The 13,593-nt window shown below is 40.0% G+C and overlaps 1 protein-coding gene across 4 annotated transcripts in view; it reads left to right on the forward strand.

The window, feature by feature from the left end:
- The first annotated feature begins 1,202 nt into the window (after nucleotides 1-1,202).
- The window catches only part of AKAP10 (A-kinase anchoring protein 10), a 78,353-nt gene continuing 65,962 nt past the window's right edge, over nucleotides 1,203-13,593 (forward strand). For all 4 annotated transcript variants that reach the window (XR_005990225.1, XM_041770808.1, XM_041770810.1 and 1 more), the window contains exons 1-2: nucleotides 1,203-1,476; nucleotides 11,167-11,214. Coding sequence is in view for 3 of the 4 variants with exons in the window: in XM_041770808.1 (XP_041626742.1) it covers nucleotides 1,389-1,476; nucleotides 11,167-11,214 (136 nt within the window). In the remaining variant the exon portion in view is untranslated. The remainder of the gene's footprint in view (nucleotides 1,477-11,166; nucleotides 11,215-13,593) is intronic.

Below are 13,593 nucleotides of genomic sequence, written 5' to 3' on the forward strand. Positions count from 1 at the left end.
GAACCCTATTAAGTCGCTCTAATTATACAGTGAAAAGACCCTGGGTTGTAGTTATAGTCTCAACACTGACACATCGTAATCTTGGACAAGTTGGACTTCTTTTTGGTCCTGTTTCCCCAACTGTCACATGATAGACTCAGGAATTAAAAAACAAACAAACAACTCAGGAGGCACCTGGATAGCTCAGTGGTTGAATGTCTGCTTTTGGCTCTGGTGGTGATCCGGGGGGCCTGAGATGGAGTCCCATATGGGGCTCCCTGCAGGGAGCCTGCTTCTCCCTCTGCCCATGTCTCTGCTTTGTGTCTCTCATGAATGAATGAATGAATGAATGAAGTCTTAAAAAAAAAACAAAACCTCAGTGATCATTTATCTTTCAGGCTCCTTCCCCACAGGAGCACCCACAAGGCTACAATTATTACCCAATCAGCACACTTAACCGGTGGTAAGGGACACTGAGTTGGGGGAAAGACTTGTTTCACTCTGCATGAGGCATGAATGGAGGGCCTGAAGATTCACTGGAAAAAGGCATTTGAACAAAGCTTGAAGGATATTCAGGAGTTTGCCTTGTAAATTACTGGGGATGCTTGTGTTACTGTGCCTTTCAAACCTGAGCATTCGCAGGGATTTGGTTCTGAAAACAAGCCCACTTCTCCTTTTTTATCGCCGAGGTCACTGTGATTGAGAGCGCGTGGGGAGCCGCAGAAAGCAGGTTATGCCTCCTCTTCCCCCTTGGAGGAGCGGTGACCTCCCGGTACCCCCGCGACCCGGGGGCGCGGTGGAGGTGGTCTGCTCGCCTGGGCCTGGCGGTGCAGGGTGAAGCCCCTCTGGCGGGTCAGCGCCTTTCAGCCCAACTGGACAGAGAAGCAGGAGGGGCTGAGCTGGAGCGTGGCAGCGCGGCCCTCGCCTTGTCCAAGGGCATGCCCTGAGTGCCACGGCCGCGCGCCCCGGACCTGAACACCGCGCCATCCCGCTCCGGGGTCGGAGGTGCGGGGCGGGGGGCTGCGGCTCGGGGAGGACCCGCTTTGCGGGGGCCGTGTCCGCACCGCTCCACCCCGGGGGGACCACGGCAGGCTAGAGGTCCCCGGCGCCGGGGAAAGGGCACAGGCCGCCCGCGCGCAGGGTCACGTGGGCGGGCCGGGCGCGTGCCCCCGCACCCACGAGAGGAGGCGGGGCTGGGGGGCGGGGCCGGCGGGGCTGGCGGCGCGGCCTCCCGTGAAGCCTCGCGCGGGGAAGGACCGGAACTCCGGGCGGGCGGCTTGTTGATAATATGGCGGCAGGCGCTGCCTGGGCTTCCCGAGGAGGCGGTGGGGCCCACACCCGGAAGAAGGGTCTCCTTTCAGGCTAGTGCGGCGGCCGCTGCGGACCCGGAAGTCCGGGCCGGTTGCTGAATGAGGGGAGCCGGGCCCTCCCCGCGACAGTCCCCCCGCGCCCTCCGCCCCGACCCGGGCCCCGCCATGTCCTTCTTCCGGCGGAAAGGTAGCAGAGGGGGCTCCGGCGGGGAGCCAGGCCGGGCCTCAGGGGCGGCGGTGGGGCCGGTGGGCCTACACGGGCTTTCTCCCCGGGGGTCGGCGAGGCCCTCGGCCTCCGCGCAGACGCCCCGTGCGTGCCTTGCTTTGCTCCCGGACTCTGCAGGGAGGGAGAAGGCGGCCTCCTCGCGCGAGGTCAGAGGGGAATTGTCTCGCTGGTCTGGTCCGAAAGTGTTTGCCGGAGCCCGTACAAGTTAATGCCTGTTTGCGTAAAAACAGCTCTCGCGTTTGTGTGCTTGTGTGTCTCAACTGTAGATCAAAAAGAAGGAAATTCCTTTAGTACCGTGTTACGGAAGTCTCTGACTTTTTCAGAATATTGAGGGTTTTTATGTCTAAAAGCAACATGTGAAAAAGCTGCTTTCTTCAACTAGTGCCATTTTCTGGTTTCCCCTCCTTTGGGGGTGGGGTGGTGGAGAGGAGGATCCTGCAGTTCCTAAAATAACATTACTTATTGCTAAAAGTTCCCTAGTGAAGAAGACTCTTTTGATGACTTAGCAAGTCTACTAACTATTGGAACAGCTCACTTTGTAAACTACTTATGTTTCTGATTTTCAATTGTGATAGCTGCCCAGTTTTTGAGTAGAGGCAGTTTAATTTTGATCCTGGATAAGGCGGTGGTTGTGTTTCATTAAAAATATGTATCCAAAATGAACGAGCGTAGGTCTTTTTGGATGATAGTGGTTCTTTCAGTTCTTGTTATTGGAGAAAAAAATGTACCAAACAAACACACACACAAAAAATGCAGCCCACTAGATAAATCAGGGACTTAGGTTCACATGACTCCTGTGCTACTGACGGTCGCTTGGAACAGAAAAGTGTTAACCCACTTTTTCCTTCTCTCTCAGCTGAGAATTAGATGATTCCTAAAGGCCCCATTCAGATATGAATTCAAGAATTCATTTTAAGTACATAGTGAGTTTTAGTAATTGATGTCATGGGGTGAGTGAATAAAACTGTGATGAATGAATGAAAGCACTGCTGAGTGAAGGAAACCTGTAAAATGGTACAAGGAAGCTTTGTTGATAAGGTACCTGGGTATAGTTAATTTAATAGCTTTTAATTTGTTTGACAGTGTTGTAATAGGTTGTTTTGGTCTTTTTTTTTTTTTTTAAGTAGGAAAGAAGCATTCTGTGTATAATGAGGCAAATTGCATGTTGCATAATAGACTGTTGTCTCTGTTCAACAAATACTTTTGAATGCCTGGTGTTAGGCCCTCGTTGTTAAGCACTGAACAAGGCAATCAATGTCCCTTTACCTATGGAGCTTATTGTCTGCTGGGACAGGCGGACAGTAAATCTTTCTTTCTGTACCTGTGTGTATTTACAGATTGATAACCTGTTATGACAGAGATAACCTGAGAGGAGAAGCATATTTTGATTTGATGTTAGAGAAAGACCTCAGCAGGTGACCTTGAAACTTAAAGCTGAGGAATCAGTAGAAGGTAATAGAGGTTAGGGAAGAGTATTCTAGGAACAGGGAGTAGCATGTTCAAAGGTTGTAAGTCAAGAGTTTTATGCCCTTCAAGAAAGAAAGGAAGGCCAATGTGCTTTGGGCTTGGAGAGGTAGACAAGATTCGAAGCTTTGTAGGCCATAGTTAGGTTTTATTCCAAATACGGAGACACTATAATTTTTTTGTTTGTTTGTTTAAGAGAGCATGAGTGAGGAGGGAGATGGAGAGAATCTTAAGCATGCTGCACACTCAGCGTGGAGGTGCCGCGGGGCTCTATCTCTTGACCCCGAGATCATGACCTGAACTGAAATCAAGAGTCAGACGCTTAACCCACTGAGCCACCCAGGCACCCCTTAAAATTTTTTAAAGAGGAATGATTTGATCTTGTGTTATAAAAAGATCATTGTAGAAGCTTTTTGCAGACTGAATGTGGCAAGAGTAGAAGCTGGAGATGCTTCTGTTTAGGGATTCCATCCAGTCTTTAAATACCATTTTTAAATACCACCTATACGCTGATGACTCCTGAATTTACATCTCCAGCTTGAATTCTCTCCCCTGAATTAGGAATGGTATATCTAACTGTTGGTCCATTTCATACCTCTACCTAATAGATATAGTTATATCTATTAATAGAAATAATAGATATAGTAAGCGAAAGATCCATCTGTTAGCCTAAAATTTAACTCCAGGTTTTTTTAGTACGTTCTTGAACCTCTCGTTTTCTCCTACCCTATATCTACATCAGCAAATCTGCTAAGTCTGCCCCAGAATGTAATCAAATTCGGTCTTTTCTCACTATCCCTGACCGTTAACTCCCTAGTCTAGATGATCATCTCTGTTTAGATTGGGCGGTTAAGGAAGTCCTCTAAGAGGATGTCATTCAAATCTCAGCTTAAATGTTAAGAGGAAGCTTGTTTTATGAAAGTAGAGTAAGTAGGGCTCAGTTGGTTGAGAATCGGACTCTTGATTTCAGTCAGGTCATGATTTCAGGGTCGTGAGATTGAGCCCTGTGTTGGGCTCTGTGCTGAGCGTGGAGCTTGCTTGGGATTCTCTCTCTCTCTCTCTACCCCTTTCCCCTTACACTTGCTTGCTCACTCACTCAAATAAATAAAATCTTATTAAAAAAAGAAAGAAAGAAAATGGAGAAAGCAGAATTATTTTGCTCTAGGCTTCAATTTGCTTTCTCTTCTTCCATCCTTGACCCCTATGGTATATTTTCAAAATGCATTATGCCACATTTCTGTTCAAATTCCTCCAGTAGCTTCCATGTATAGGAAGCTTCTATTCCTATACATGGCCCCCCTTAAGGTCCCATTTCCTCTCTGTTCATTTCCTGCTCTCTTTTTCCATCACTGTTCCATTTATATATTGGCCTCTTTGTTGTCAAGTACATTCTCACCTCAGGGCCTTTGCACTCACTTTTTCTCTCTCCTTGGAAACTTCTTCCCATAGGCCCCCAATATTTCATTCTCTCATCTCCTTCAGGTTTTTGATCATTTGACATCTTTGGTGAGGCTTTCTCTGTCCATCCTACTTTTAACATTCCAGTCCCCAGCCCCTGCGCTCCTATCTTGCCCTACTTTCTCTACAGGATTTATCACCATCTACTTTACTATGTATTTTATTAAGATGCAAGTTGATTTTGTTTGCAGCTGTATCCCCAAGTCTGGGTCAGTGACTTGGTATAGTTAGGAATTTAATGAATATTTACTGAATAAGTGAATAAAAAAATATATCCACTAGTAAAAAGTGCTGCGCAGAGAATTTAAACCTATGTGAGAGTAGATCCAGGGTGACAGTTTGTGTTCAGATAATAAGGGAAGGCTCGTCTGAGAAGATGGCATTTGAATGAGGGGAGAGAGCCAGTCTCACAAAAGATCAAAGGAACTGCATTTTAGCCAGAGAGAACTGGAAGTACAAATACCCTGAGGCAGGAATAGCTGGGTGTGTTTAAGGGACCCGAAGAAGGCTGGAACTTACTGGGAATAGATATGTTTTGGAGATAGAGATGGCATGACTTGAGTAAGTGATTGGAGTGAAGAAAAACTGGGAAAACTTTGGGCTTAGAACTTGAGGCAGGAAGAATCAGGAATTGTCTTTTGACAGTTGTGAGTTTATGATAACAGACATCTATGTGGATATGTCAAAGAGGCAGTTGGATTCTGTAGTTCTGAAAAGAGGTCAGAACGTGAGATCTGGTTCTGGGTTTAGAAATATTTTGCATAAATGATTAACAACATGGGACTAGATGAGATCACCTAGAGAATACATATAATGTGTGAATTAATTGAAAGGCTAAGTTACTATAACAAAGATACACTGAAGTGTAATGGCTCAAACAAGATAGACTTTTAAATTATTCTCTTGAGTGTAACCATCCAAGTTCATTAGAGGTCTTTGCTTCACAGTCATTCAGTGATCATTTTCCTCCCATCTTGTTACACTTCTTTCCCTTAGGGTCTGATCTGTTTTATCAAAGCTGGGTCATAGCCCTTTTTGTCTATCCTCAGTCCTCTGACCCATGGTAAGGAGGAAAGAGAATCTTTGGCCAGGAAGTGGCACATAATAATTTCTGTTCACATTCTGTTGTTGGGAAGTTAATCACATGGTCATAGATAACTGTGAAAGCTCCTGGGAAATGTAAATAGCCAGCTAGTAACTAGCTACTAGGCTACAGCTGTCTTGCTAGGAAGAGGAGAATGAGTTTGGTGGCCAGGTAGCATTTCCTGCCATACTATAGACCAGAAGGGAGCTTACATGAGAGCTCTGGCATTAAACCAGCTTTTAGAAGTTAAATTGAGGGCACCTGAGTGGTTCAGATAGTTGAGCATCTGCCTTCTGCTCAGGTCATGATCTCCAGATACTGGGATTGAGCGTCTTGGGCTCCTGGCTCAGTGGGGTGGGTGAGGTTTGCTTCTGCCTCTCCCCCTGCTGTGCTCTCTTTGTTTCTCTCAGATGATTAATAACATCTTTTAATGTTTTTAAAAATTTAAATCGAGGAACATGAGCCATTGGCAAAGAAGAATAAAAAATAAGATGCCAATTATATAGGAGTGCAATTACATGGGAGCTAAGAGAAGATAACATTTCCAAAAGAAGGGAGTATTGTAGTGAATGTGTCACTTGCAAGATCAAGATAGAAATGACTACTCAGTTTGATAACGTGGAAGTAATTGAGTAGTATCAGTGGAATGGGTTGAAGGGAGAATGTAAAGTGTGGAAAGTAGCAAGAGTAAAACTAAAAACACCTTTTTCAAGAAACTGAAGTGCAAAGGAACTAAAAGGGGCTATTTGGTTAAGGGTTTTTTTTTTTTTTTTTAAAGATAAAAGATACTAGAATGTGTTTGTATGCTGATAGTAATGATGGTAGAGAAGGATAAAATGATACAGGAGAGAGGGATGTTACTCCTGGAGCTAAAGTTCTTGAAAAGTCCTGAGGATGGGATTAAAGGCTGACTGTACCAAGATTTGGTTAGGGTCCACTGCTGTTGGGAATGGCAATTGGTAGGACCAGTTGTATAAAGTTTAAAAACCTTCAATCAGTGCTATATGTTGTATATAGATACACAAATATATTAGAGTAAAAATGTGGGTGGATATAATAAATATTCAATTTATGAAATTATTTCCCTAGGAAGGAGGGAACGAGATCAGAGAGAGACCGCAATTACACATGCATGTTTTATTTCTTTTGAAAATTTTTCAGAAGCAAATATAGCATAATGTTAAAATTTGATAAACCTGAGTGTTACTTAAATTAAAACTTAGTATTCTGTTTTAGAAGTTTCATAATAAAAAGAAATATAGAAACAAGAAAAAGCATAGTCAGCAGTACAAAATAAGGTGGCTGAAATAAACCTAAATAGATCAATAGTCATGATAAAAAAAAATAGTCATGATAAATGTAAATAGACTAAATTCTAGCAAAAGACTAAAGAGCTAAAAGATAAAAAGTCAGGCTGAATAATAAGACAAAATCCAGCCATAAACTACTGAGAACACAAACGTTAAGACACAGAGAAATTGAACATAACTGGATGGAAGGATATAGCAGACAAATGTCAACCAGAAAAAAGCTGTGTGGCAGATGACGTACTTTAAAGCATGAGACATCAGAGCTAAAAATGTACACTACGTTTTGATAAAATGAACAGGGTAGTAGAAATATAAAACTCTGAACTGCTTTGCACCTAATATCAGTCTCAAAATACACAAAGCAAAATACACAGAATAACCAAGGGAAATCAACAAACTCTTAATTATAGCGAAAGTTTTCAGAATGATCTTTAGACATCAAGAACAGTAATCACAATAAACAGAAATGGGCTGCCCCAGACAGTGAAAAGACTAGATTCCTCCTGTATACTGTTTAGATATAAAAAGGATCATGAGAAGGTTAAAAGCAAAAGGATGGGAAAATATAGCAGGGATGTAGGACAAAAAGAAAGCTAAGATAGTCTTCACAATAGCACATACACCAAACAAAAAGGAGACATTTAAGTTTTGAGAGGGAATGGGAACAAAGGAATAATTCATAAGCCCCAGATAACATGATTGTATATATAAAAAACTGAAGAAAGTCTACACACATACTATTAGAAATCATAAAAGAACTTGGGTGGGTTTTAAAAATGTGTGTTTATATCTAAGTATTTAAAACTCAGTTGTACCGCTGTATGCCAGTAAAAATAAAAGATTAAAATCTTTATGGAGTTTACAAAACCTGATTTGACATGAAAGGAGACCCAAATAAATGGAGAGGTAAACTATGTTCATGGATAGAAAGACTCAGTATTGGAAAGATATGAACTGTCTCCCAAATTAATCATTAAGTCAATGCTACTTTAAAAATTCCCATGAGGGTTTTAGGATCAGGACAAAATTGACCTTATAATTAATAGGGTGGATAGTTTCAAAAGAGAATGAAGTAGAGGGCTCAGCCCTGCCAAAGGCTGATTATATGATTAGGTAATTAAGACAGTAGGACTAAATACTCAGAAACAGACCCATGTATGTATGGAAAGTTGGTATATAAAGTGTTCCTGTTCAGTTGGGAAGGGTTGGACTAATCAGTAAATGATGCTTGTTGTCCCTCTGGCAAAAAAAGAATTAGGGTTTTCTACCTCCGATCATATACATCAGGGGTCAGCAAACTTTCTATAAAAGACTAGATGGTGTCCTTGTAGCCCTGGATAGTATGTTAACAAATGGACATGGCTGTGCTAAACTAAACCTTATTTGTAAAAAATACAAAAAAACAAAAAACAAACAAACAAAAAAACCAAACTAGAGATGGGCGTGATTTGACTCATAGGCTGTAGTTTCCTGGAATCTGATAAAGAGAAATAAATTTCAGGTAGGTAAGAGCCCGGAATTTTAAAAAGCAAAACTTGAAATCATATGGAAGAAAGTACAGAGGAAAAAAAATCTTATATAGGGCTAAACAATAAAACATAGGAAAATACAATCCATGTAAGGTAAATTTGGCTACATTAAAGCACATTAAAATTTAAAGCTTCGAAACAATAAAATACACATAAGATATTTAGAACACAAAGAATTAGTATCCAGAATATGTATGGAATTTCTATAAATAAGGGACAAAGGAATTGAATAGGCAGCCCATAAAAGAGGAAACCTAAATATCTGGTAAATATGAAAGGATATCTCCCTCAAAGGAAATCAAGGAAATGAATTAAAAACACCATCAATACCATTTGAAAAGTATTCATTAAATAGCCACTTTCATTAAAAATGCCCATCGTTGGTTACCTTAACAGTTCCATTTATAGTGTTTTATCCTAGAGAAAGTCTCACATATGTACATAGGAAGATATGTACTAGAATGTTGATCACATCATTGTTTGTGATAGTGAAAACTAGGAAATAAAACCTAACAGGTTCATTAACAGGAAAATGAATAAATAAAGGTGTATTTTAGGAATTAAGCAGCTAAAATGAATGCACTAGACTACAGGAAAGTATTAGAACTGTATCAATATAGATAAATTATGGGATGAATACAAATTTCAGAATTGTAGAATGCCATTCATGTAATTTTTAAAGGTGTGCGGAATAATCTCATGTTTTACATTCACGTAGTAATGGTTTAAAAACCTACGTGGCACTCAACACATCCAATTTAGGGCAGTATTTATCTATGCGAAGGGAAGAGGAGCAATGGGACAGGACCATTTAACTATATAATATTAAGAGAGAAAAGAGAAGCAAAACACTAATATTTAGTGAAGTTGGATTGTGTACTTTTCTGTTTGAAATATTAACTAGATCTGATTGATGAGAATGTATTGAGGGTGACAAAAGTGGAACTGTAGAGGTATGTTTTAGTGATTGAACCAGTTGGTTTTAGAAGCGGTTGGGTGTGGGAGGTAAGGAGAGACATGATAAGAATGACTGAGATTTTTCGCCTGAGAAACTGGGGTGGGAGTGTCATTCATGAGAGAAAATGAAAAGTGAGGTATACTACGTTTGGAAGAGATGGTATGTTCTATTTTGGACCAGTGTAATTATAGACAAATGGGTAGATGGTTAAATGAATTTAAGGTCAAAAAGTATTTAGACTAGGAATAGAAATTTAGGATTCACAGCTTATCCGCAGTGTTCAGAATGGGTAAGTTCAGCCAGGAAATCCATATGTGTACATAGTGAAAAGAAAAGGTGCTCAAACCCTTTCTCTGAGAAACTCCCAGTGGGCAAAGGAGAAGTTGGCCAGGGGATAAACTGAGAAGGAACGAACAGCCAGAAAACCAGGGCGGGTGGAGTGCCTTAGAACTCAAGACAAGTTCGTGTTTCACGTGGGAGATGTAGTCAGTTAGCAGATGCTGTAGTGAGGGCTACAGCCCAATCACTTCTACCACATTTCCTTATTTTCTTCCCAACAGCAGTGATCAATACTTGAAATGATCTTGTTTTGTTTCTGTCCATGTATGTCTCCACAGTCTTGTATGTAGACTTCTTGAAGGCAGGACTGCTCTTCTCTGAGCCAGGAGAGTGTCTAGCACATACGAGACACTCAAATATTTATTGATGGATTAATTTATCAGATACTCTCGGAGCTAGTTATTTCCTGCTACTGCTTTTCAGTGTTGAAAGTTAAAGAACATGAAGTAGGGAGATGGTCACATTTTGGGATTTCTTATTTTGATAGCTTCTCATGGTAGGGTTAAAAAAAATTAATGTTGAAAAAAATACAAGAAAAGTGAGAAAGGTTAAAAATAATCTTTTGTCAGATCCTGTAAGTTCACGCTTTCCTTAAGCTGCCGTGTACCTTCCTTTCTTGGATATTATACTATTAACATGTTTGCAGTAGAATTTCTACTGTTTTGTATAATGGAGAAGAGACTATAACTTTTTTTTTAAGATTTATTTATTTATTTATTTATTTATTTATTTATTTATTTATTTATTTATGATAGACATAGAGAGAGAGAGGCAGAGACACAGGAGGAGGGAGAAGCAGGCTCCATGCCCGGAGCCTGACGCGGGACTCGATCCCGGGACTCCAGGATCGTGCCCTGGGCCAAAGGCAGGCGCTAAACTGCTGAGCCACCCAGGGATCCCTGAGACTATAACTTTTTAAAAGAAATTGTTAAGCCTTGAGTATTAAATATTTAGAGTATAAGTTTAGAATGTTTGTATTTGATGCTATGAGAGGAATACACAAGAAGTAAGATAGGATACATAACCAAAGAACTCTTCCTTCAGGATGCATCTAGTAGTGGGCATATATTAATAATATTAGTTAACATTCTAAATTAACCATGTGTCTGTTACTCTTGTAAGCCCTTTACAACTATTTATTTTTTTACAACCCTGTAAGGTAGGTGTTATCACTCTCCTCTAACTTTATAAATCAAAGAAATTGAGACCCAGAGAAGTAAAGTAACTTGTCCACGATCACATGGCTGTATAATAAGTGGCAAGCGAGAATTTGAACCAGTGTCAGAATACATTGTTCAGTGCTCTTGACTGAACCACATTCAAAGGTCACTTCCTCAGAGAAACTTCACCCGACAACTGTCTTGCCCTGTCCCCCTTCAAGGCAATTATCCCATCGTTGTACAACTTTGAATACTCCTCTGTTAGAATAAAGCTTGTCTAATTTTTACATCATATAGATGGGCTCTTTTTGACTGTAGAAGTTGGTCATGATGCTCTTTTATCTTCCAGTGAAAGGCAAAGAACAAGAGAAGACCTCAGATGTCAAGTCAATTAAAGGTGAGTTCAGTAGCATTCTGAATATAAATGCTTTGCATTTATAGACTATTTAATTCTGTTATCTTCCTTCATCTTTTGCCATTAGTCATCTCTGCCTTCTTTTATAATTATTTATGATTGTGACTTCCTCGTTCAACCTATATATTCTTCAGCACCTTGCATATGATAGGCTTTTACTAAGTACTTGTTGGCTGTCCTAGTGATACAGTAAACCAATATTCTCCTATTAATCATGTTTGTTCCCTAAAATTGATGAGTTGACTTTATTTCAACTCATTCAATTTTTTTTAATTTTTTTATTTATTTCAACTTTATTTCATTTTATTATTTTTTAAAATTTAAAATCAATTAACATAGAATATATTATTCGTTTCAGAGGTAGAGTTTAGTGATTCATGAGTTGTTTATAACACCCAGTGCTCATTACTCATTAGATCAGGTGCCTGCCTCCAGGCCCATCACTCGGTTACCCCAGCCCGCCACCTAACTCCCCTCCAGCAACCTTCAGTTTGTTTCCTATAGTTGAGAGTCTCTTATGGTTAATAGTTGACTTTATTTTAAAAAACAAAAAATGAGGGACTCTGAGGTGGGTTGAACCTCCAACTCTTGGTTTTGGCACAGGTCGTGATCTCAGGATTGTGAGATAGAGCTCTGAGTCAGGCTCTGTGCAGAGCCTGCCTCACACATTCTCCCTCCCCCCAGCATGTGTGCTCTCGCGCTCTCTCTCTCTCTCTCTCTCTCTCTCTCTCAAATAAATAAATATTTATTTAAAAACAAAAAGTGAAAAGAACTCCGAACTGAGCTGACAGTTCTGGAGTAAAAGAACTGCCACATTACAAGGCTTGGTTTTCTGTTGTTTATCCAGAAGTATAGATGATTACAGTTTTTACTTCTCTGTTACTTTGGGTGAGTGATCTTAATTTAAAATTTATTTAGAGTGCTTTATTATAATCAATATATTGTCTTTATTTATAGCTTCAAGCATGCTTTTTAGGTAGTAATCTCTACTGTAGTTTTGATTGATTTCATTATGTCAGTTACAAAGATTGGAATGGAAAATTATAATGGGAATTATTTATATAGCCATTACATGTAAATTTCATGTAAATAAATTTTATTTACATGACATCTGTAGATTGCTACTTAGATTTTTCTTTCAAATGTTTGTATGTTGTGTGGCTAGCATTGAGTATTAACCATATATGCTAAGTTTGCTAGAGAGAGACTAATTATAACTTAAGAGTTTTGTAACATTAGGGAAGAGCTAGGGTGCCTTACAGTCTTATTTTTTGCTTACTTCTGATAATATGAAACCATTTGGATTCCATGTTGGTTCATACTGCTCTCCTTAGGCAAAATTTGATTGGCTTTGATAAAGACTTTAAGCCCTTAGCAAGCAGCATGTATAAAGACTAGATCTGAATGTAGAAGGAAAGGGTTTGATGTCTCAGGCACTTTAGATTGCTTAGGTCTTCTACTCTAAACTCTGCTAGTAACCGTGTGACCTTGAAAAGTCATGTAAACTTCAGATTCTTCATTTGTGGAGTGAGAGGATTGGCCTGCCTAACTCCTAAGTCTGTACCATGTTCCTACTCTGTGACAGTACATAATCTGTGCTTTACCTTAGGGCTATACAGAAGCAGTATAGGAAACAAGCCCTCAAGAAGTTTTCAGTCTGATTAGGACTTAGATGTAGAATAGCAGCAAATACACTAACATACTAATAACCATTTCTTGAACATCTGTTCTGTTTTAGGCATTAAGCAAAAACTGCAGCTAGACCAAAAAAAAAAAAAAAAAGAATTAGATCCTGTACGCATTGAACTTACACATTGGTAAAGGGAAGAACATTAGTCAAGGGATTCCGTAGATGGCATGGGCTAGACCTGTAGTGATTGAAAATAAAGAGATCTGGATTGATCAGTTTAGAGCTAAAACAGATAGAACTTTGTTATTAATTAAAGATGAGGTGTAAGAGACAGGTAGGTTTCAGATTAACACCTACTTTTCTGGCTACCATAACAGTGTGAATGGTGGAGAACCAAGTTGGGAAATTATATGTTCAATTTCGGCATGTTGGGTAGGAGGTACTTAGAGATATTTACATATATTATTTTATCCACACAGTAATTCTAGAGTCCGAGTTTCCAACCAAAGGTAAAGGAATGATTTTCTAGAGTCTGGCAGACCAGAGTTGAAATCCTGCCTATGAATCCAACTCTTTACTATCTCATTGACTTTTAGCAAAGTAATTAACTTTTGTCTGTATCTACATCTCCAAAATGAGGAAAACACTGGTCTTGTGAAACTGTTATGAGAGATAACGAAACAGTGTACCCCCAAAAATGTATATCAAGCAACCAGTATAATACCTGGTGT

This window comes from Vulpes lagopus, chromosome 10 (assembly GCF_018345385.1).
Source record: "Vulpes lagopus strain Blue_001 chromosome 10, ASM1834538v1, whole genome shotgun sequence".
In the NCBI taxonomy this organism is placed as follows: Eukaryota; Metazoa; Chordata; class Mammalia; order Carnivora; family Canidae; genus Vulpes; species Vulpes lagopus.